The sequence below is a fragment of the Miniopterus schreibersii genome, assembly GCF_964146895.1.
Source record: "Miniopterus schreibersii genome assembly, chromosome: 19".
Lineage (NCBI taxonomy): Eukaryota > Metazoa > Chordata > Mammalia > Chiroptera > Miniopteridae > Miniopterus > Miniopterus schreibersii.
The window spans coordinates 36,507,795-36,531,793 of record NC_138119.1 but is presented as its reverse complement, the minus strand read 5'-3'; the positions used below and the strand labels follow the sequence as shown (position 1 = coordinate 36,531,793).

Genomic DNA, 23,999 nt, shown 5'->3' with positions numbered 1-23,999 from the left:
AGTAAATATGTAGGAATGGTAGATTGGGTAAGTGAAACATGACCCATTCATAAGATGGAGTAATTTATAAACAGTAAAGTAATAATGTGGAGCATTATTTGATAACATGGGAAAGTTATTGTTAATACATTGTTAAATTAAAAATTAGATTATAAGTTAATCATATTAGTGCTTCATTTACTCGTATGGTTAAAAACTCATAGGGAAAAAACCCCAGTATTCATCTCTCCCCCTCCCGAGAGGCAGTTAGTGTCCTCTCTTTTTAAAAAAATTTTAAAAATTTTATTGATTTTTTTTTTAGAGAGAGGAAGAGAAAGAGGGAGAAACATCAGTTAGTTGTCTCCCACATGTGGCCCGACCACGGACTGAACTCCCAACCTGGGTATGCGCCCTGACCGGGAATTGAACCCACGGCCTTTTGGTGCCTGGGATGCTGCTCCGACCAACTGAGCCACCCGGCCAGGGCCGCCACTGCCCTCTCTTTATGCCATTACCTCACCAGTTCTCTCCCGGCTGCTGGATATTGTACATGTGCTGCTATTAGTTGACCTTTCATGTTGGACATAATTTACTGTCTTCCTCCCATAGGAGGTGGGAATTTAGCACCCCTTCCCCTGCAATGCAAGCTTCCCTTTCTCTCATCACCCTAATAGCATGAGTTTTTGTTAAATCAACATTTATATTTTCATAATTGTGTTTCTAGTTGAGGTCTAGTATACTGTGGTTATATTTCCTTCCTTGGACAACTCCTTTTATTCCTTGTAGTTCATAGTTGCCTCCATTTAAAAAAAATCTGTTTTCTTGCTTGTTTTTCATGGTCTCTGGTGGGCAGAATTTGAAGATGGCTCCCAAGGTTCTGTCCCCTGGTGGACAAGCCCTGTGGAATCCCCTTCCCGGAGATTGGCAGGACCTCCGAATGTGATGGGATATCACTCCTGTGGTTATGGCAAAAAGGATTTTTCAGATGTAGTTAGGGTTCCTAATCAGTTGACTGAGTTAATAAAAGGGAGATCATCTTAGGTGGGTCTCACCTAATCAGGTGAACCCTTGAAGGAAGAAAAAGATGCCCTTCTGCTGGTCTGGCGGAAGAGAGCAAACAGCCAGGTTCTGAACTGATGGAGGGTGGAGGCCCACGGGAGCCGGAGGCCTCAGTCCTGTCACTGGGACAGAGTCCTGCCCACAGCCTCGCCGAGGTTGGAAAGGACTATGTTTAAGTTAATAGTTATGGTTTCCTCTTGTTATTTTCCGCTCCCTGCATAATCTCTGTTTCCTCAGAATTTCTTTTTTAATGTATTTTTTTGCTTTGGTTTGACTTCTGTGTTGGGCGGTCCCTGACTGTGTGGTCACATTGAAGGCCGAGACACGGATACGACGGCGGGATGCCTGTGAGCAGGGCAGGGCATGGCAAAGGCTGGCTTTCCCCGCTTGACTGGGGCTGGCGGCCACTGGCCACAGGCCATCTCCCTGAGGAACCAAGTCTCTTACCTAGGTCGACGCTCAACCGCTGAGCCACGCCCGGCCGGGCCAAAGCATTTTATATTTGTTTCAAACCCAACAATTAGATTGAACTGTATGAAATTTCTGTTTTTTTTTAGGGAAAACAAAGGTTGACTATCATTAATTCATATGGTTCAATCTATAATAGCCCATATCATACGACCTCAGAGCCTGGGAAGTGGAGTCTTATTCTAGACAGGACAGACTCAAGGTCACGAGGGTGTGAACCACTTTATTGCAGGGGTCTGCCTAGAGCCTCTGTGTGCTGTTCTCCTGCAGCCACTCTGTCCTGGGCTCGCTGGTTGGAGGGACCCATGTGCTGACGGAGTTTTCGGGGGCACACTGTTTCGGATATAACTAAGAAAAAACGGCATTTCCTTCGTTTCTCCAGAACACTTGGCACGTCTGTGTATTGGAATTCTCTGGGCACGTGTCTTTTTCATCTCCTAGACTGTTAACTCTTTGGAGGCAGGGCTTCTCATCCTACTGGTATTTATGGACTGTTTGGGGAAACGTTCACTGTATTGCAGTGTTTTCATTATAAAGATTCATAGGAGCTTCTTGCAGGTAAATGGCTAGTTTTTATTTTAGGAACACAGTAATATATGCCAGCTTGCAGTTCCCCTTTTTGCATTGGCTGCTAGGAAGCTCAGATACACACTTGTGTCATGGTTCTGAGCAATGCCTTTCTGAAATCTCCACTTAGTTGTCTCCTGGTCTTTGTGTTAATTTCTTATTGCTGCTCTAGCCAGTACCACATGGCCTTCCCCAGCTCAGTAAGTGGCCCTACCATCTACTAAGTCCCTGTCACCTCCACACCAAGTCCCTCATGTCATTCTGTCAAATTGACTTCTAAGATGTATCCAGAGTCCAATCACGTGTCTTTGTGGCCACAGCCACTACCCTAGGCTAAGCCACCACCGTCTTTTGCCTCCTAATTTGTCTCTTCAATTTTTGCCTTTTACTAGCCTATTCTGTGCAAACCAGACAGATTTTAAAAAACACAAAGCCAGTCATGCTATTTTCCTGCCTAATACTCTCCAATGGTTTCCTGTCTCACATCATAGAAAACCCAGTTCCTCCCGGCAGCTGACCAGGCCCAGCCTAAGCAGCCTCACTGGGCTCTCTCTGCACTACGCTCTCTAACTGGCCTGGCCTGCTCACCCCGCGGGTCCTCCGAGGGCGCTCCTCCCGGCCTGCCCTCCTTCCCGGCCTGCCCTCCCCCCTCCCAGCCCCCCTGCCCCCCCTCCCCCCGCCTGCCCTCCACCCCCGGCCTGCCCTCCTCCCCGGCCTGCCCTCCACCCCCAGCCTGCACCTTGGTCTCAGCCGAGCAGTCTCCTCCGCAGAGAAGCCTTTCCCTACAAACCCCTCTAACCCGGTTCTCCCCACGCTGCCTGGCACCCATGTTCCTGCCCCAAATCACCCTGTTCCACATCCTCAGACCTGTCACTCGATGGTGGCTTAGTTGTCTGCATTGTCACCTTCTCTCTCCGATTAAACCCGGGAAGGCCCAGCCACTTCTCCATCCCTCAAGGAGGTGACGCCTCATGGGCTCCGGCACCGTGTGGGCGCTGGATGAGTTTTAAGTGCCGTCCTCGCCCTGCCTTGATCTTCCCTTTTTGCTTTTACTCTTTTTGCTTTTCCCTTCCGACTTTCTGTTGCAGCGAGAAGCCCCCCGCCCCCCCCCCAGGACGCACTCGGGGTTGAGGAGGCGGCTCAGCCCGGCCCTCCCGGCCCGTCTGTGCCAGGGCCATGGGAGAGAAAGGACAGCTTCTGCTGGTGTCTTCCTGGGAAACGTGGGGACTCACCTGGGTGCCAGGGGCCGCCCGAAGGAAACTCGCCGCGGTGCCTTTCTGGACCCGGCACCAAAGCCGCCCTGGGTGCTGCTGGCGAGGCTCCTTCTCACTCACGGCGGGGAGCGGGGGAGAGCGGGCGCCTCGGAGGCGGGCGGGTGCTAAGGGGTTTCTCTACTTCTGCCTGGGGCTGAGGTTAGAGAAATTGGGGCTCGGATCCCAGGGACGAAGGACCCTGCTCAGGGCTCTTCTGTTTGTGGGAGGTGAGCAGAGTGTGGGTGTGTGTAGGGTCCCTCAGGAGAGAGGTGACCCGTCGGGGACACCCTGGGAGAAAGAGGCCTTAGCTCTTTTATCCTGCTCTCTGACCGTGGGCGGCGGGTGTCATTTGGCCCACCCTGGTCTCCGCTGCGGTGGCCACAGTCCTTGGCGCGGTGCCTTGGGCCTCCAGGTACGCTCTGGGCTGGCGGGGAGCTGAGGGACTTGGGCTCTCGACCCGTGTCCGGGAACCTGCCTTGGCCTCAGGTTTGTCCATCCTTCCAGGACCTCCTTCCTACAGGGGCCACATGCCATGGTTTATACACAAACATGATTTGCCCGATTGTGGCAGTCCGGGCCTAGAACAATTTTAATTAACGGGAAAATGGTCCTCAATACGCTGATTAGACCTCTTCAGGTACAACAAGATAAAAGCCTGATAATTTGGATGGAGTACTCTTCTTAAATGGTTACTCTATGCTCAGCAGCCAATGGCAGAGCCGGGCTCTCCCCCACCTGATCCAATGAGTAATTAAGAGAGGGCTTTTTCTTCCCCCTCTCCCCTCCCCCCTTAACTAAAGCTTAACAGGTTGGTGTATAATTTGGAGACTTTCAGGGGTGTCATGCTAGGAGCTTAGGCAAGAGCCAGCATCTTCTCTCCAGCTCCCCGGGCACCGTCCTCTCACAGGCGAGTGAGAGGAGGAGGTGGGAGCGGGCGAGGTAGGGAGCGTCTCCCAGCCAAACGCCTCTCTCTTTGAGAGGGGCCCGTGGCCATGAGTGAGCTGGGCACGCAGAAGACTGGCGATGGCACCGTTTCTCGCCTGCTCAACGTGGTGGAGAGTGAGCTCCAGGCGGGGAGGGAGAAAGGCGACCCCACGGAGAAGCAGCTTCGGATCGTCCTGGAGGACGCCCCTCTTTGGCAGAGGTTCAAGGAAGTCACTAATGAGATGATCGTGACCAAGAATGGCAGGTGACTTTCTCTGTGGCCCTGCCTGGGCCGGCTGGGCTTGGCGAGGGAGGTGAGACCCCGTAAATATGGAGGAGGCTGCCGTGGGGTCTGATTAAACACGCGAGAGCAGTCTCCCACGCTACTCTGGCCAACTTAATTTTCTCTGAGACCATCCGAGAGGCGGAGGGCGAGGCCACCTGCCTTGCATGCATTTTCAGTGGGGAAATTACTCTACAGGGGGGCATGTCCCATGGCTTTGGGAAATGTGCTCACACGTCAGAAAATGATGGCAGGTTTTGACTGACGGTGTATCCTGGAGCAGACCTGAGCCCCAACTTTTTCAGATAAGGGGAAAGGCAGCTTTATTTGGAAGCTGGGTGGTTTTCGCTTAAATATAACAAACTTGCCAGAGATTTCTGACTAGTTGAAATTGGGAGCAAAAGGACAAATTTAATCTTTGCCTCTCACGGCATCTGCTCTGGTGTGTGTTTGCGGCGCGTGTTCGGTTGAGGTTGTGCGTGTGTGTGCGTGTGTGTGTGAGAGAGACACCGAGAGCCGCTGTGGTCCCAGGTAATGAAACTGACACGTACTGCCTGAGAAAGGGGAAGATTTCTTTTTTCTCATTGCAACAAATTAGGGATTAACTGAACCTGATCTCTGTTGGCATTTCTCAGATTCTATTAAATCTTGTTCGCTAAGGGGCTGGCCAGGTAATTTTAGAAGCTTTCACTTAGTAGAAAAGACACAAATATTTTGAAAGATAATTTCACTGCTCCCTGCTTGGCCAGACCAGCTCCCAACATTCAGCCGATACACACTCATCTTGTGGTTCATGTGGGAAGGTGTTTTCAGTGGGGTTGGCCTGGGCAGGACTAACAGTGACCCGAGAGAGAACGTCTGCTCTCCAGCAGAGAAGAGTCGGGACTCGGTGACCCTCTGGAAGGCGTTCGCCTCGTGCAGAATGCCTCCACTCCTGAGGCCTCACTTTCCCATTTTTGAATAAAATGCCCAGAGTAGAAAGTGAACCATTCCTGTGGATCCGGGAGAACTGTGAACCAAGTGCGGTTACATGACATTGAGGTGCTTCGTATGTGACAGGTGTGCCAGAAACCAGGGTGTTGCTACACACTGTGATTGTTATATTTCTGAACCGGCACCCTCCTTATTTCATACATAGGATGTATTTCTTTTAATATCTGTAGCTGTTCCTACTCTTGATCGGTAGCTACACATTGTTTTTGGTAGAAAGAGATATAAAACATGTTTATTTGTTTTTTAATCCTCACCTGAGGATATGTTTTTAGAAAGAAAAAGGGAGGAATCGAGGGAGGGAGAGAGGGAAAGAGGGAAACATCAACGTGAGAGAAGCATCGAGCCTGCAGCCCAGGCGTGTGCCCCGACTGGGAATCCAACCCTCAGCCTCTTGGTGCACTGATGACGCTCCAGCCAACTGAGCGCCCGGCCAGGGCTGGATTCGCTTTCTTTTCAGAGATGAGTGGTGGTACAGCTGTAAAAATTTTATGATATCTGATAATAGGGAGGAATTTCTGTTTATTATTCTTTGTACTTGGTAGTAGTTACACTAATACTTAACCTCACACTATCTCTTTGGCTGTTGGAGCAGTCATTTATAAACAAAATAAATACAATCACCAAGTAAAAATATATTTCATCTCTTTCCGTAAGGAATAAAAGTTTCTGATACCATTATAAAATTCAATTTAATAATATGTCACATCGACATGTGCTTTCTCTTGCCCTTTTTTACCTATACAATTTTTCTCTCCATATTTAAAATTTAAAATTCTTCACAGGGTTGAAGTCATCTACTATTAACTATTCCTTGTGGTCACCTTGGTTTTCTGATTCTCTGTGGAGGTGGAGGCCCTGCTGCTGTTTTCTCTCCTCCAGTGAACTGGATCTTTCCTTAGATGCACTTTAGGTTTCTGCCCCTTGGGCCACGGTTTTGCCGGGAGGGAGATGCCCCCTCCCTTCTCCAGGTGACGATGGAGGACGCGTCTCCAGGAGATGACACGGCTGGTTAATGAGCGAGCTTGGTCTGCAATGGCTCAGTCTCAGTTCATGACTGAATTGTTGGCAACACGTTACTGTGCCTGCTTTAGACACACCTTTCTTATTTCATCGTCTCTTTTACTACCTTCTTCTGTGTCCCGATTTCCTCCTAACCACCTACTTCAGCGTCTCCTTTTTACCCATTTCCTCGGACTATAGCCCCGCTGTATCCCCTCCAAATACCCCCTCCCTGTCTTCCAAGCCACCTCCTGAGCCCCGGGGTGGTGGACTTGCAGCCCTTCCCTGTGGAGAATATTCCTGGCATTTCACACCCAGCCTGGGCCTTTGACCCCTGTAGGCAGTGGACCTGCTGACTTTTCTAAAAGCCGCAGTCCGTTCGTCAGCCCCTGTGCACTTGGCGTCATTGTCCTGAGTAGTAAGAGCAGGCCTGGAAATAGCACAGGCCAGCCGACCAGAGAAGGAAAAGGCTCATTTGCCAGTGGAGAGCTGTTTCTACTCATAAATTGTAGGCTCACCCCGATATTGATCAGAAATAGTAAAGAGAGAGGACTTTCTCCCCAAAACACTGAATTATTCCCGGAACCTGGGATCCTGCTGCCCTCCCTCCCCCCCTTGCTTCCTGCCTTCTTTTTATTGAAAACTTTTAGTGATTCATCATCAGTCTTTCAGAGATAACATGACAATTACACTACCTCCCAGGGCTCATTTGAATCATCGCTGGCTTTCAGCATTTCCCCTGCATCCCTTAAGCTCGGAACTTCTATTTTGGGGTGCAGAAAAGACTTACTTCAGGCTGCAGAGGCAAAGAAATGAAATCCCTGGTTCCTCTTGTGTTCATGACTGTAACATCCTTAGGGGAAAACGCTACATTTCATGTGTATTTCCATCAAACTAAATAATTCTGACTTAATTCTGACTAAAGTTGCCTTGGGGCAGGTACGTCCATTTGCTATCATAAAGTAAGTATTGGGGTACCTACGTTGAACTTGCCAGTGATCGTGACAGGCTGTCAGTGCAGTGAGCCCAGTGCAAGAGTGGAGAAAATTCAGGTTGCACACCAGGCAGGTAACCGTCCAAGTGTCCATACCCCACAGGCATTCTCCTCCCAAGTTAACCATTGGGATGTATGAGGAGCACATGTATTGGTGTAGTCTGCCCTAGTGCTTGGGTGCACACACACACACACATGCACATACATGCATATGCTCACACACACACACACACACATGCACACTCACATGCTCACACTCACACTCCCAGAGCTCTGATGACTGTTCTACAGACATCATAGTTCTGTGGGTAGATGGAGGAAGGTGTTTAGGAGCGACACCTCCTGAATTTTGCCTTTACCCACCTCTGCTGCTCCCCCACCCACAACATCTGCCTTATCTCTGCCCCTTCCTTCCAGCAAACCTTACTCCTCACAGCATCCTTTGGCCCTGCTGCCTCCAAGGTCCCCTGTTAGGGAAATAAAATGAAAACCTTACAGCAAAGCAACAGAGTTCATGGGCAGCTCAACCAGCCTCGGTTCCTCAAACGTGGTTTGGGGAGGACTTATTCACCTGCCCCACCGCTTCTCCCTCTCCTTCTCCATCTCCCCCTCTCTCTTACTTGCGACTGATCTACATATTTCTCAGCTCCCCAAAGATTCTTGGGTATCTCTGTGGTTAGTTGCACTTTGGAAAGAAAAGCGGAGGGTGGGGGTCAACTTGATGAGCAGAGCAATTCGTCCTCGAAAACAAGCCGGTCACGGGCGCTGCCTGCAGGTGAGCATGTCGTGTGTCCTGGCCCTCCTGAGGCCGGAGGAGCAGAACTTGGCTCAGAGGCCGGGGGAGACTTTTGGCAAGTTGGCTGACCTACATTGACTCCTCATTGGCATATGGAGATTAAAAAGACATAGCATCCCTTTGTCCATTTGTTTGTTGATAAAAAAATAATTATCAAATTGTTGGCAAATGAAGGACTAATGAGAATAAAGCAATAAGCCATTTCACAACCCCTCAGATGTGTCCTTCTAAGCGCCAGGACACTGTGGCTGCTTTACTTTTTTTGTTAATAGCTTTATCGTGATGGTTCCCATTCCTTACAATTCACCTATTTAAAGTGCACAAGTCAATGGCTTTTGGTATTTTCAAAGAACTGTGCAAATGGTCCCATAAGTAATTTTAGAAGGTTTTCGTTGTCCTCGAAGAAGCCCTGCGTCTTTCGCCATCTCCCCGTCGTGCCCTCCCCGGGCCCTGCAATCTCTCATCCATTTCCTCTCCCCGTAGGTTTGCCCACTTGGGCACTGCATGCTCATGGGGTCATACAGTGTGTGGCCCTTTGCGTCTGGCTTCTTTCACGTGGCACCATGCCCTCCAGGTTCCTCCGTGTTGTGGCATCTTTCCTGCCACCTGATACTCCGTGGTCACGTCCCCCATGCCCGTCCGTGCACAGCTGGTGGGCGTGCGTGTTGCCTGCCCTGTATGAATGACCCGCTGTGAGCACTTGTGCTTTTGTGTGGATGCGTGTTTTTCCTTCCCTTGTGTGTGCCCCTCGGAATGGAATTGCGGGGCCATGTGGCAGTTGGGCATTTAACTGGTTGAGCAGCTGCCAGGCTGTTTTCCTGAGTGGGGACCCTTTCCATTCCCACCTGCAGCATACGAAGGCTCCGCGTCTCCTCCTCCCCAACGCTGTCACTGTCCCTGCTGGGGAGTGGGAAACGGTGCTCACTGGTTTCGTTTCTCTGCTGGCCGGTGGCGCTGAGACTTCCCACGGGGTCGCAGTTTCCTTGGAACAGCAGGTAACACTCTGGATGGAGCGTGAAAAGCAAAGCCAGCTGCCGTCCCTGTGAGGCTCAGCGCGACACAGTCGAGAGGGGGAGGGCACTCGGTCCTGTTAGCAGCGGAAGTGAAAGCTGAATTTCTTCTTGATTTGCCTGAGCCACGCTGGCCTTTTCCTTCCTCAATAGTCCAGGCTTATTTGGGCCCAAGGTCCACTGCACTGCAATTCTTTTGCGTGCAGGTGTGTTGACATCACTCATTTCTGGCATTCCCACTTCTTATTTGGGTCTCAGCTTAAATGTTATCGCAAACCGCTAGGGTCCATCTAGAGTAGCTCCTCCGCCTTTAATCTCCCTACTGACATCACTCACTTTAGTTCCTTCGTGGCCTCTGGCATTTTCGTGGCCTGACTTCTCCTCTCAAATGTGGGCTTCATGAACAAGACACATGGCCTGCGATGGTTTGCCACTGAATTCCCACCTACAGCGGTTCCTGGCATAGAGCAGGCCCTTCAAGCCGTTTGTTAAATGAGTAACTAAATCTCTAATAAGGTATTCAGATTTAGGGAGACATTTCGGGGACTTCCTCTCCCCTGTAGCCTGTCCATATTTACTTACTAGCAGAATCAGAAGGGAGAGAGAGAGAAGGCATAGTGAGTGAGGTAGGAGAAGGCAGGGAGGCTGGGCCAAGGGGAAAGCACCCTATCAATGTCTGGCAAGCTCAGGGAGCCCATGTGACTTGCACCCTGGAGCCTGGAACTGGATGCCTGAGTCCTCTAGATCCATCCCTGTCATCTGCCAGTCAGTTCCTTCCTTTCCCATGTGTAACGATACCCATTCTACCTTGTCTCAGAGCTGGGCACCACTGTACAAAGTAGGATATGCTTGGTGACCCTCCAGTCCTCACCTGTGCCCATTCCTGGCCTTTGGGCCCTTCTCGTAGTAGTGAGCCCACCCCAGTTTCCCTTTCATTCTCCCTCAGCCCATCAGAAGCACCAGTCCTTAGACTCCTGTGCATATCTCCTAAGTTATTGTCTAAAACACTGCGGATCCTCTAGACCAATCTCTGAGGTTTTAATGTTCCAATGGATTTTGGAAAAGCAGATTCCAGTTGAGTAGGTCTAGAGTGAGGTCTGAGGGTCTGCATTTCTGTAACTTCCAGCTACACTGATGTACTGGTTCATGGACCACTTTGAGCTGCAAATATCTAGACTCTTGATGCTTACCTTCTGGATTTGGGGATGCAGATTTTCAAAGCAGTATTGACAAATAAGACAGCATCTGGGCAGTCAGGTAGCGTGGGGATGTGTCTGGAAACCAGGTCTTTAGAGGACATTTTGGAGCAACTTCCAATGTTTGGTGAAAGAACAATAAACCAAAGGGAGTCAGGAGCCAAGTGGTGAGGAGGCTGCTCCTGATATTCCTGAGAGCAGACTTGCTGTGTGACCTAGAGGGCGGAGGAAGGACCCGTGAAGGCAGATCAGCGTGTCTCCAGGTACATCCCCTGAGCTCAGACTCCCTCAAGGTGCTCATGCAAAGATGGCTTCACTGTCCTTTGAGTTCAGAGTGTGTACCATCCTGTGCCTCCTTCTCAAAGGTTTGTGGTGCGCATTAGTAGTGTAAAGCCTCTGAGAAGTCCCGCAGGAAAGGAACTGGTCTAACTTCGTATAACCAGGAGTTCCCCTCACTTACTTTACAGTGAAACTACATTTATCTACTAGTGCTCTTACTGTTAGACAGAGCTCTCTTGTGAGGCTGGGAAGGACGGCTTTGTGGCGTGAGTGTGAGAATCCCACTTGTGCCAGGAGAAGACTTGGAAAAGCTCTCTGTGTGAACATTCACCTTGGGCTTCAGGTTCCTCTGTCAAATGGCTAGATCAGTGGTTTTCAGACTTTTACACTCAGCACAACAGTTTAGAGTAAAACCCCAAGATGAATGCATTTGTGGAAAGAGGCTCTTTTGGGACTGGGACTGCCGGCTTGGCGGGTCCTCTAGACCAAACTCTGAGGTTTTAATGTTCTAATGGATTTTGGAAAAGCAGATTCTGATTGAGTACGTCTAGAGTGAGGTCTGAGGGCCTGCATTTCTGTAAACTTCTAGCTACACTGATGTATTTGGCCTCTCCCCAGGCATTCTCCGTGGGAAATCTTGGCATATTCTGATGGCTGGAAAAGCAGGGCAGTGTCCCTAACACTCTAACTTCCCTCCTGTGGCTCAATTTCTGCATTTTCTTTTAGACGGATGTTCCCTGTTCTAAAGATTAGTGTCACGGGGCTGGACCCCAATGCCATGTACTCCCTCCTGCTGGACTTTGTCCCCACGGACAGTCACCGCTGGAAGTACGTCAACGGGGAATGGGTGCCCGCGGGCAAGCCAGAGGTCTCCAGCCACAGCTGCGTCTACATCCACCCGGACTCGCCCAACTTCGGGGCCCACTGGATGAAAGCGCCCATCTCCTTCAGCAAAGTCAAGCTCACCAACAAGCTCAATGGAGGTGGGCAGGTAGGTCTCCGGTGGCCTGGCTAACGCCCCGCAAACCAATCAAGAAAAAACCAGGGTGCATTTAGGCAATTAGAGAGGTCCCCACTGGCCTCTTCTCCCACAGAAGCCAATTACTCCCCGGAGTCCGAATGTAAACAGGAATAAACAGCTCTTAATTGGTGCTTTCAGTTTTTAATGGACTTCCTGCTGTGAAGAGAGCCGACTTAACCAGGGCCCTCTCCCGTTCGCCTCGCTGAGCTGGGAGGGAGAGGCTGGCGGTGCGTTTTGTTACTCGTTCGCCCTTTTTTGGTGAGAGTGGCGTGTTGGCAATGGACAGATGCCTTAATAGAGAGCTGTTCCTAATGAAATAATTGTACCTCCACTTGGGCATTAGGATAATTATCAGTAGAATATGGAATCAGCTTTGGGTTTGCAGAAAAAACCCAAACAAACCTCCACTAAGGAAGGGTTTACTCAGGCTCCTCAATCAGAGTAAACACGATCTGGGGGCTTTTCTCCTCTTTTGTTTTCTCCGGTGGGATTACAAATACTAGTGTTCTGTGTAGGGGTGTTGTTCACTTTATGAAAGGTAGAATTAGGGGGAATTAGAGGAAAAGGTCTGCCCCCCTACATTTCCCTGGGTCCCCCTGCCTGCAGCCTCTGCGCCCCTTCTGACCTCCCAATGCTCACCAGCTGAGGGGCAGGCGTTCATGTCAGGAGGGGGAGGGAACCCACCCAAGTCTTTGCAGTTTCCAGAAGGTTCCAGTTCTTTATTAAAACAGGAAATTGGAAAGTAAACTGTTATCGCCTCCCAGATTCCAGCGCATCTTTCAGTGGAGGCACAGAGTGGGTTTTCCGTGACCAGCGGATGTCAGACGCAGTCATTACTCTTTGGGCAGCTCCTGTGGAATGCAGCCGAGGTCCATGTTCTAAAATGCTGATTCCTCCTGTGAAGGAAACCAGTATGTTTAGTAGGTCAAAACCCATGTCATTGTGCTGAAAATAGGGAGAGAAAAATAAGGGAGTCAGAATTTCTGGCAGAAAACTGAATATTCTTTAGAAAACTCCCTGGAAACCCACCCCCATCATTGCTCATAGAGGTGTGGTGCTGTCTCAGGTGACCGGGGATTCCCAGTGTGTGGCCCTAACTGGGTGGCGCTGAGCTTGGGACAACCACAAGGGCCAGCTGGTCCATTACCTGTGAGAGCCTGGGCTTTGCATGGCTGGTCTTCCTCTTCTTGCATCTCAACAGATAATGCTGAATTCTCTGCATAAATATGAGCCCCAGGTTCACATAGTGCGTGTGGGAGGTGCCCATCGGATGGTCATGAACTGTTCCTTCCCCGAAACCCAGTTCATAGCTGTGACTGCCTATCAGAATGAGGAGGTAAGGGGGGGGGGTGCATGCGTGTCACCTGGGAGAGCGTGGGGGGACGAGGAGGGGGTGCTTTTATTGCCACGACCCAGCTGGGGTGACAGGTAGGTTTTTCAGGATTCGCATACACTCGGCAGAGGTGAAGTTAAACAGTGGGACGGCCACTGGCCGCTCCCTCTTGCCCGTTTGCCGAAGGCCCGCCGGCACTCCCTGTCCCGCTGCCAGTGGGCGGGTCGTGCTGCGTGGTAAACCCGACAGAGCCAGGGCTGTTTCCAGGACTGTGCCCTTGGCCTGCACAAAGCTGCTGTCTCCCCTGCTCTAGCATCGAGTCTGTGGTCACTGAGCCAGGTCTGCCCCTCCTTCAGGTTGTGTCGCGCTAGCTGTCCCGCTGGTTGGTTTTTCTGAGCACACTCGGGTCTTTTATTGCCTGGGCTTGAGCCCACTCCCTGGGTTAGAGCCAAGTTGCCAGAAACTGGCCTCTAAACGGCTCTGGGCAGGATGTTTGGGTCCATCCTGTACTTTGGGGGGATCTTAGGCCTGCTGGTCATCAGAAGCACCTGTGGAAGCTTGGATTCTTTCTGCTTAAACTTAAAACAAATTTTAACTAGAGATGGGCATATAGATTTCTGTATGTACAGACTGTGTGGAGGACACCCACGAAGCTGGCATCTGTAGGGCCCCTGGAGAGTGAGGTCAAGGGCAGGAGGGGAGGATACACCTTTACCCTTTGCCTTTCATTCCCACTGCATACTTCTGTACTGTTCACTGTGTGGGCTTTTAAAAAGTCACCATGGATCCCCCTGAACATGAAGCCAGGAAGGACGCGGGGCGTGAGCACGCGGCTCGGCAGCCTGCTCCCTCTCTCCTGGGCTTCCTGCCGCTCCCGAGCCGCCGGGAAGAGAGCAGCTCAGCACGGCTCAGGCCTTTGCTGACACAAACGTTCATTTCAATATTCACTTACTCAGCAGGTATTCGGTGAGTGTTGCTACCTGCTGGATGCTCTACGTGTTGGGGAAACTGCACTGAATAAAACTTTGCATGTGTGCTGTGTCCTCAGTGGGGAGAGTGGAAGCCCCAGTATATAGACCCAACATACGTGTCCTATGCCTGAGGCGTGATGCGTGGAAGTCAGGTGGCCCTGAAGCAAATGGAGAGGGCTGAGGCCGTGGCACCAGGGCAGCAGGGGGTGGGAGTGAGTCTGAGTGCGTAGGCCCTGGTTTAACAATAGGGGGGCGAGGCCGGACCGCTCTCTTGGCCGGGCGGGATCTCACTGCCTCGCTTTCCACGGTGTCCCCAGGGACTAGAAGCCTAACTGACGTGCGGCAGGTGCTCCATAACTGCAGAAAGAAAAAAGAACGACTGAACCAAAGAAAGGAGGCTGGGGTGGCACGCAAGGTGCTCTGCTCCTTTCCAGGGCTTGGCTTTCTTGGCTCAGGTGCACCGCCTTTGCCATTTTCATGATGGGCCACAATAAAACGTTCTTTGCCAGAGACAGTGCGGTCGACAGCGGTTTTGTGCAGAAATAAGCAAAGAAACGTGGAGGAGGGAGAAAAAGACGGGGCGGGGGCGGTTCTGGTTTTACAGAAATTCTCAGGTGAAGACAAAGCGTTGTGTCTGCTCCTGCCTGTCCTGCTTTCACTAACACTTCTCATCTTTATGAACATAAGATAACAGCTCTCAAAATCAAGTACAACCCCTTTGCCAAAGCCTTCCTGGATGCCAAGGAAAGGTGAGTAGAGACATTTCAGTAAAACCCGATTTCTTGATGCCTTGATTTCTGCAAATGTGAAATTTATGATTGTCCAGAAAGGAGCTGGACAAGTAGCACTTGCATTACCATTGATAGAAATATATTTTTTTAAATATTCAACTGAACACTTAACAAAATCAACAAAATTCAACCAACTCTTAATTATCTGTCCCTTATAATAGGGGTCGGGAGAACATTTAACTTGCAATGTTTCGTCAGCTGTTTGGCTGCAGACTCTTGAAACTGGCACAACCACATTTAAAAAAATTAAGTGATTTAGATTTTATATGTTTCACTTTGCCCTCCCCAAGTCTCTCTGAGTACTGTGGTTTCAGTGAGTTGGATTTAAAGAAAACGACATTTAGCCTAGGGAAGGTGAGTCATTCATGTGCGTAGTTCAGAGGTGAGAGGTTTGTATCTCTCAGGCCTGAGAGAAAGTTAGACTCCGAGTGTAAAAATTCTACCACGTTGGGCCAGTGACTTCAATCCCTGTATCTTTCTTTTCCATTCTAGGAAAAAAATGAAAAATTAATGATAGTTATTAATTAATGAGCATAACCAATTTATGCTCATTTCTTTCAGTTATAAATGAAAATTAATGACAGTTATGACCTCTATCGACAAGCCCTGGAGCATTGATATGATTTCTGGTGGAAGTGGTCAGGTTTTAAAGCCTGAGTGTCAAGTCTTTTTCGATACCTCCTATAACTATCTAATGTTCCCTTTTCATTGTAAAGGCTCTGGGTTAATGGACAGCTGTTTATAATGATGCCACAGGGGATCTGACCTGTCAATATCTGGCTTAATTTCGATGGTGTAGGAGACATACTTAGAACTTTTTCGGAGAAGTAAAGGCCTAAAGAAAATCTGATGTGTGAGCTGACAGAGCCCGGGTTCTGAAAGGCAGTAAGCATGGTACAAGCAGAAGAATTTAGGACTTGGAGTAAGGGGTCCTGACTTTGAGTCTGAGCTTCACCATTTCCTGGCTGTTGAGCTGGCCTACGTCAGCTCACCTGCTTGAGATCCACTTTTTAAATCTTATTTCCCTCGCAGGATCGTTGGAGGGTCTGGCCTATCACAGCTGTGGTTGTGCCTTGAAGTCCTCCACAAATCTCAGCTGTCGTTAGTGCTTGAATTCTGTCAGGCAGGACCCATGGCCTGCCTGTCAGTAAGACCAAACTAAGTAGACAGAGTTATAAATACGGCAAATTGGAGTAACCATAAAATTACAATTCGGCGAGCAATGGCCAGTTGGATAAAGTGCCCTGGAGGAACGGGAGTGGGGGAAAGATAGTAGATTTGAGAAAAAAGAGTGCTTGATTTTCAAGAACAGCATGCTCTCCAGAGACGTTAGGGCAGACTTTGTGCTGACTTGTGTGGTCAGCTGGACAGCCATGGTGCATTTCGTCCCTCTTTCAGGAGCCACCTAAAAGATGTTCCAGAAGCGATCTCCGAGAGCCAGCACGTGGCTTATTCGCACTGTGAGTCAGGTGAACTCCGGGTGGGAGGAACCTGGGGCGACACTAGGGGCCAACTCCCACCACATCAGACTCCACATGTTGTGACTGCCCCAGGCCTGTTCCAAATCTCCCATCAAGACCCAGGGGGTATTTCTTCCGCTCAAGACAAGTCCATGGCCTTGCAAGTGTTCCCAGCGATAGAGACAGAGACAGGGATAGGTAGAGACAGAGACAGAGATACAGAGATAGAGCGGGACAGAGAGTGAAGACAGAGACAGAGATAGAGACAGACAGAGACAGGTAGAGATGGCGATAGAGACAGAGATACAGACAGAGACAGAGATAGAGACATTGTTAGTGTGTAGAAATGAAACTGATTTTGTGTGTTGATTTTGTGTCCTGCAACTTTGCTGAATTTGTTTATTAGTTCCAACATTTGTGTGTGTGTGAGAGATCTTCAGGGTTTTTCCTATGTAAGATCATGTCATCTGTGGACAGAGATAATTTTATTTCTTCCTTTCCAATTTGGGTTCCTTTTCTTTTTCCTTATTTTTTATCGTTTTGATTTTGCCCAGTGGCTTCCGGTACTGTGCTGAATAGAATGTCAGGAACAGGTGTCCTTGCCTTTTCCTGATCTCTTCAGCTTTTGACTGTTGAGTTTGTTGCTAGCTATGGACTTGTCATATGTGGCCTGAATTATGTTGAGGCCATTTCCTTTCATTCTTAGTTTGTTGAATGTTTTTTGTTTTTTTAATCATCAAAGTATGTTAAATTTTGCCAGATGCAATTTCTGTATTAATTGAGGCGATCATTCACAAACAAATTTCTGTGAAATACTTTGCAGCCTTCCAAAATATTCTGCAAGATTCCTGCTGCCAAGGCGTGCTGGCCGGGCCCCTGTCTCTCCGCTTTCAGGATCCTCCTTGGGGGGGATGAGGGGAGCAGTGAGAACCTCCCTGATGAGCAGAAATAGAGAGGCCTCCACCCCTCTGTGCAACCAGGATAAACAGTCCTGGTGGCTGCAGGTCGGTGAGCTGTGTGTGCGGCTAACACCTGCTTCTTAGACCGACTTAATTTCATTCAGTGAAGTCAGAAGCAACTTAAGCTTTGAATTTCTATTAACTCATACATTCCAATAGTCTTTAATATCGCTATGACTCCAGCGTCACAAACTTGGCGAGGACCTGCCATCCATCTCCAGAGAAGCCGACGTAGCTGCGAACGTGGAAGGGTGGCAGGAGGTGGGGGTGAAGGGGAGTGGCAGGGTGGTGGCATCTATGTCCCACGGCAGACATTCAGTGCAGTCCACACAGCAACAGCTATGCAAAGTGGCCGGGGGCCTGGCTTTGGTGCCAGTCTCTGTGTCTTCCTCTCGTCTGTTCTAGTGGGAGGCTGGATCTTTTCCAACCCGGACGGCGTGTGCACAGCAGGAAACGCCAGTTACCAGTACGCGGCTCCTTTGCCCCTGTCTGCCCCCCACACCCACCACGGCTGTGAGCGCTACCCCAGCCTCCGGGGACACCGGCAGGCTCCCTACCCTCCTGCACGCGTGCACAGGAACCACTCTCCTGCAGGTGGGTGCCCTGCCCATTAAATCCGTGGGGGCCTGGGTGCGGGTGGGGAGGGTGGAGGAGAGAAGTGGATACGCAGTAAAAAGAAGTGTCTGACGATGGAACCCCTTTCGTCAAACATGTAAGATCTTTGTATGTTATTATTTTAAAGTTTTCTTTGAAATACTGTTTATTAGATATGACATTTCTAGCATTTTGTCATTTTTTCACAAGACACTGAGTCTCCTACTTCCTAATGTGTGTGATTGCTCAGGGCACCGATGTCCTGAGCAGTTCCAGGCTCGTCTCTGAAGGCCAGGCCAGGGGCTGGGGTCTGAGACCCTCAGCTCGTCGCCTTCACGGGCTCTTCTCTACAGGTGTGCGCGTGCTCAGCCCCAGGAGCACCAGGCCCGAGCTAAAGTGCTCATCACGATGGTCTCTGGGGAGCTGGGTTGCTCTGCGCCCAGGCTTGGGTTTGATTAGTCGAAGGCACGAGGAGCCATCCTTAATAGTTTGTGCACTCTGATTATTTTTATGTTGACGCTGTTGTGAGCTTTAATCTCACTGACGGCCGCCTCATCTGCCCTGACCTGTGTCAACCCCTTGCCTGGTTATTTGTATGAGGGAGGGAGCAATGGAACCAAGGGTGGATTTCTCATGCAGTTATTCATGCAACAAATATTTACTGGGGGCTGACAATGTTCCAGGTTCTGCCCATGAACAAAATAGGCAAGGACTTGACCCTCATGGAGATTCTATTCTCAGGTGGGGAGATCGACATGAAATAAAACAAAGAAGTAAAGTCCCTGGCATGGGAGATGGTGGAGGGTGTTAAGACTTCAGTGCCAGGCACACCTGAGCTCTGTATCTACAGAGGGCTTTCCTGGTCACCAGTACCTGTCCTTGTGCTCCTTTGCCTGCCTCCTGGCAACCGTGACAGCTGCTACCAGGAAGGAAGGTGTGGAGCTTAATGTCTCAGACACTGAGCAGTGTTCTCACTCTGCTTCCCGGTTCTCTCCATGGTCAGCACACAAAACACGCCCTCTGAGCATGTCACCAGGCCTCGTCTAGGCGATGGAAGGCTACTGAGGTTTAGTGTGTTCCCTGGAGGAGCTCAGGGCCACACGAATCTGTGCGTCACTGATCCTCATACAATGTAGTGGCAGCTCTAATGTGGCCCTGGCCTTGCAGCGTCCCCCGGGAACGTCTTAGAAAGGTGGGCTCTCAGGCTCTCCTTCTGAAAGAGGCTGCCTTGTAACAAGATCCCCAGGTGATTCCCATGCACAGGAGAGTTGAGAAACATTGTGTAAAACACACAAGCCAAGGTGCCATGGGGATCAAGGAAAAAGGGCAGCTAGATCTGCCCCCAGGGGTTAACGCTGAAGATCTGAAGGCTGCATGCAGAAGGACAGGTGGAGGGTGGATGGCGGGACACAGGCAGAGGCAAGGGCCCTCCAGGTGACAGAGTGGTGGGAGCGAAGACCAGGAGGGTGAGAGAGCCTGCGTCCGGGGAACGGAGTAGAGGGAGGAGAGGTAGAAGGCGAGGGAGCCAGGCCAAGGAAGCTGTGAGTGCCAATCCTGGGAGGGAGACCAGCCAGCGTGACCGTCGGAAACCTCTCCCTCTCCTCTCCCCTCTGCCTCTCTCCGTTTTTCCTTCTTCCGCTCACACACTCACTATTTATGCGCCTGGAGATTCAAGGACATGGAAGACACTGCTCTTGAGAGGTGTACGTCTGAGGCTGCTGAGTATAAGGTCCCGGACCTCAGACGGCTCGCCTGGGCACTGGTGGCCCTTAGGCTTAGCTTGAGGGGCGATGACCTTCTTAAGTGTGGTGACTGAGGTAGACAGAGCCGTGTCTCAGAGGGCGGTGCCCCCCAGCTCTCTGAGCCTCCCCTGTAACGTGGAGCTGAGCTGCTGTGAGATTAAAATAAGATAGTCTGTGGTGTATGGCTGACGTTTTGAAGCCCGAGTTCCCCCCCTTTGCTGTTTCCCTCAGAAAGTACTAACAGCCGTGGGCACCGGTAGACAAGCCAGGGCTGTTTGGCCCCAGGATGATGTCACTGGTCGCCACGTTTGTAGGGTCTGCATGTTCCATCCACTGAGCTGTTGTTATTTCTCCAAAGTGAATTTGATAGAAAGCGCCGGCAATAACCTGCAAGTGTTCTCCGGAGCTGACAGCTGGACTTCCATTTCCTCGGCGCCGCACGCCAGCATCCTGTCTGTGCCCCACACCAGCGGCCCCATCAACCCGGGGCCCAGGTAAGGCGGGCGCAGCGGGTGCTCGCTGGCTGTGGGGCCCAGGGATTGTCCTCCACGGGGCTGGGTCTCAGCTGTTGTCGGGACTCCCAGGCCCCTGGGCAGTGACGGTGAAGGTTAGCAACAGGGTGGACTGTTCACCCGGCAGGAAGGGGGTAGGAAAGCACCTGCTCAGTAGTTTATTTTTAAAGGTTAAAGATTTTATGGCCCGGGATCATTTGTCTCAAACCAGTCAGAAATACCATGAACTATGGTGATCACAGATAGATAATGGATATAGGGGAATCGAAGGGGAAAAGTAAATACACACTGAGAACTCAAGACCTTTCATTGTGCATATTCTGATAAGCCACCCGGCCTAGCGGGGGCACAGGCTATGGGTGCCTGGCTCTCGATGCAGATGATGGGGCCGAGTGCAGCACGTAGGACCCCTTGTGGACTCTCACCAGAGACCCGCATTAGTTCTGACGTCCAGAAATCTCTGTGGGGGGTGAGGGCAAGGGCACCTGGAGTTGGACAGACGTGGGCTTGAGTTGCTTAGCTCCCTCTCTATTGACTCTGTGACCTTGGGCAACTTTCTTAGCCTCACTGAGCTTCAGCTGGCCTATCTGTAATAATGTGAGCTCCTCTGCAGAGTTAGCGTGAGATCAAAATGAGAAAGTGCACTAAGTGCTTCGTAAGCAGCCAATTCTATCTCCGTGTCAGCTGTTATGCTCGACAGAGGTATGCAGAATTTAGAGAAGGTCCAAAAAGGGATTCAAAATTACAAGATGGGGTTGGGCAGATGTCAGAGGACTTGTGATCTTGCAAGTCAAGAACAACTTAGAAGAATGCAGGGCCTCGCTTTATAGCAGGGCTTCTCATGCTCCAAATGCATCAGAATTGCCCGGGATGTTGTTAAAATGCACATTTGGGGCCCGAGACCCTGCATTTGCCACGAGCTTCCAGGTGTTGCCAATGTTGCTGTAAATTGTGTTCTCAATGTTGCTGTGGCCACGGGGTCCAGTGCCAGGCTGTCCGAGGCAGCCGCCACCAGCTGCCTGCGCCCACTGAACCTAGTCCCAGTTGAGACGCACAGCAAGTGTGGTGCACACGGAACGTGGAAGACAGACGAATGCGAAGCGAAGAATAAAAGCCTCAATGATTTTTTTACACTGAAGGCAGAATAAGAAATACTATTTTAAATATTTTCAGTTATATAAAATACTATTAACAGTAAGATCTTTTTCTTTCCTTTTTAAAAGTGCGGCCCCTGGGAAGCTGAGCCTGGCGTGTGTGGCTCACACTGTGTTTCCAGCAGACAGGGCTTGGCTGGGGGCCTCAGGGAAACACTGACTTGGGCTGTGGCAGGAAGCGAGACAGAATGACCTCGAAGATATTAAGCCACCACGTACCAAGTTCCGCACTAGATACTTCCTGGAGGTCGGTTATAGCGCTCCATGGGCTGGTGTGAAAATTTCCCCGCTGGTGAGGAAAACTAAAGCTGGGCAGCATTAAAACACCCGAAGGTCACACAGGAAGTCCTGTAACTCAGAGTCCAGGGACTTCTACCTGCTCAGGAGCTCCAGGAAGGGCTGATGGTGCAGAAGAAACGGGGGCCAGAATCCCGGCCGGCTGAGCTGGTGGAAAAAAAAGGCCTGGGCTTCTGCGGGTCTTATGTGGTCCAGTGATGTCGGACATGTGGCAGGGTGCAGAGTGCGAGGTGGCGCTGCCTCAGGGGTGCGCTTAACCCCTTCCTGCCTCTCTAAAGGCTGTGCTCGAGAAAAGCCAGTGTGTCAGGACCGCCGCTGGGTGATGAGTCTGTTACCAGGCAGCCTCGTCTCAGGCGATGCAGAGACTCCCCGACGTCCGAGCGCAGTGCTGATAGAGGCCCGAAGCAGTGGGGTCGTCCTGCCGGCTCCCACCTGGCTCTACGTTCGCGTGCCCAAGTGGCCCCGCGTGACCGTCAGCGGGAGGCTTTGAAACGTCCTGGCGCCCGGGCTGCGTGCCAGACTCGGCAAACCAGCGTCTCGGGGCAGGGCCCGGCAGCAGTCTCAAACCTCACCAGGTGGCGCGGTGTGCAGCCCCCTGAGGGCAGTGCTACAGAATAAGAGGGGGCCAGCGGGGGTCCCGGGCCTGGCCTTCGCGCCGGCGCCCGCGCTGACCCGGGGACCAGGCGTAGAATTCAGTGCGCCAGCGTCCCATTCTCCCCTCCTTGAATCCTCCCGGCGGTGTCTGCAGGGCTGTGTAATTAGCGTCCCGGTGTTGAAGAGGGGAAACTGAGGCTCAGAGATATTGAATAACCTGACCAAGGTCACAGGGTTAATAGTGGCGGGGGTGGGATTCTGTCCCAGGCTTTCTGACCCAGGGTGTCCTGGCTATTTCACCACATCTCCTCTCCAGGCCGGGGAGACACCTTGCTCACAGATCAGACTGTCCCAACGTCCCCTTCCCCGCTTCCTGCCCCCAGGCTATGAGAGGGGAGGCCCAGAGGCGCGAGTGGCTGTGTTTGAAAGTGAACAGCTTGCTAGTGGCAGGGCCAGCCCCAGGGTCAGGTCTCAGGACACCCAACCATACGTCTTGTGCTTCCCTTGGCGTCTCTGCAGAATCAGGGCCAGCCTGTGTCAGAGCCGGAAACAACCCCGCGGCCAGCTGCCCCCCCGACCCCCGAGGCCCGCTCAGGACCGTGCGTGCGCAGGGGAAGTCGCCTGGGGCGCCATCAAGCCCCGCCCTCCTGTCTCTTTCTGTGTTGCAGCCCCTACCCGTGCCTGTGGACCATCAGCAACAGCGGGGGGGGCCCTGCCGGGCCTGGCCCAGAGGTGCACGCCGGGTCCCCAGGAGCGTTTCTCCTGGGTAACCCAGCTGTGACCTCGCCCCTCTCCACCCAGACGTCCACTTCAGTGGGTGTGGAGGTCCTGGGGGAGCCCTCGCTGACCAGCATCGCCGTGTCCACCTGGACAGCGGTGGCCTCGAATCCATTCGCGGGCTGGGGTGGCTCGGGTGGGGGTGGGTGCCACTCTCCCTCCTCGCTGGACAGCTAGGCAGGGTCGGAGGGCAGGTGTTCGCAGAACCTCTGTGTGTCCAGCACTTGGAAACCCCGACCCGGCGGGTGGGGCTGCAGGGCGTGCGCAGTGGGTTCTTCCAGAGGCCGACAGGCAGACTGGTCAGTGTGGGTGATGCTAATTAGCTAATTATGAGCTTGCACCTTTCTCCCGTTTTCTCTCTGCATTCTCATCTCTCCGCAGCGGATCTGTTGTGCTCAGGCAGCCACAGTTCGTTGGACACCTTCCTAGTGCCTTGCCCTGCTCCCAAATGATTCAGGAAGGCCTACTTCCTCTGCGGTGAGGCTGAAAGCTGTTAGGTAAGCGCCAAGGTTGCCAACCTAAGGCCACTGCTTTGTCGCTTTGTGCAGCCCCTGAGGACGAGCGGCCACAGGCTTCTACTCTGAGAGCAAGAGAAGCTGTAACTCAGAGTGAAGTTAGCAAAGATAGAGCTAATCATGTAATATGGCAGGGGGCCTGGAACTGAGGAGGTGAGAGCATGTGCGTCCTTGCTCAGGAACTTTCGATGGCTCACCAGTGCCTGCGGGGGATGGCGCATGTCCCCTAACCACCAGCAGGTCCTGTACCACCAGCCTCACCACTTCTCCAGCCTGAGCTCCCCGTTACTTTAGCAGCTGTATTTCAGTCGAGGGAGACTTCTGCCTCGGTTCTCCTTGCTGTCAGTGGGCGTTCACAGCGCTGTACCTTCTCCTGTGCCCGAGCTGCCCTCTGTCCAGTCCCACTGTGCGGATCCTACTCCTCTCCCAGGCGGCAGAAGTGCCACAGCCTGCATCAGACATTGGCCTGCCCAGGCCAT

At 51.5% G+C, this 23,999-nt stretch overlaps 1 protein-coding gene across 1 annotated transcript; it reads left to right on the top strand.

The window, feature by feature from the left end:
- Positions 1-4,318: 4,318 nt before the first annotated feature.
- TBX19 (T-box transcription factor 19) lies at positions 4,319-23,182 on the top strand (the record flags this gene model as incomplete). Its single annotated transcript, XM_081121930.1, has 8 exons — positions 4,319-4,515; positions 11,527-11,791; positions 13,023-13,157; positions 14,813-14,874; positions 16,315-16,376; positions 17,741-17,929; positions 20,030-20,165; positions 22,897-23,182. 8 exons carry the CDS (start codon positions 4,319-4,321, stop codon positions 23,180-23,182), a joined length of 1,332 nt encoding a protein of 443 aa, XP_080978056.1.
- Positions 23,183-23,999: the final 817 nt, after the last annotated feature.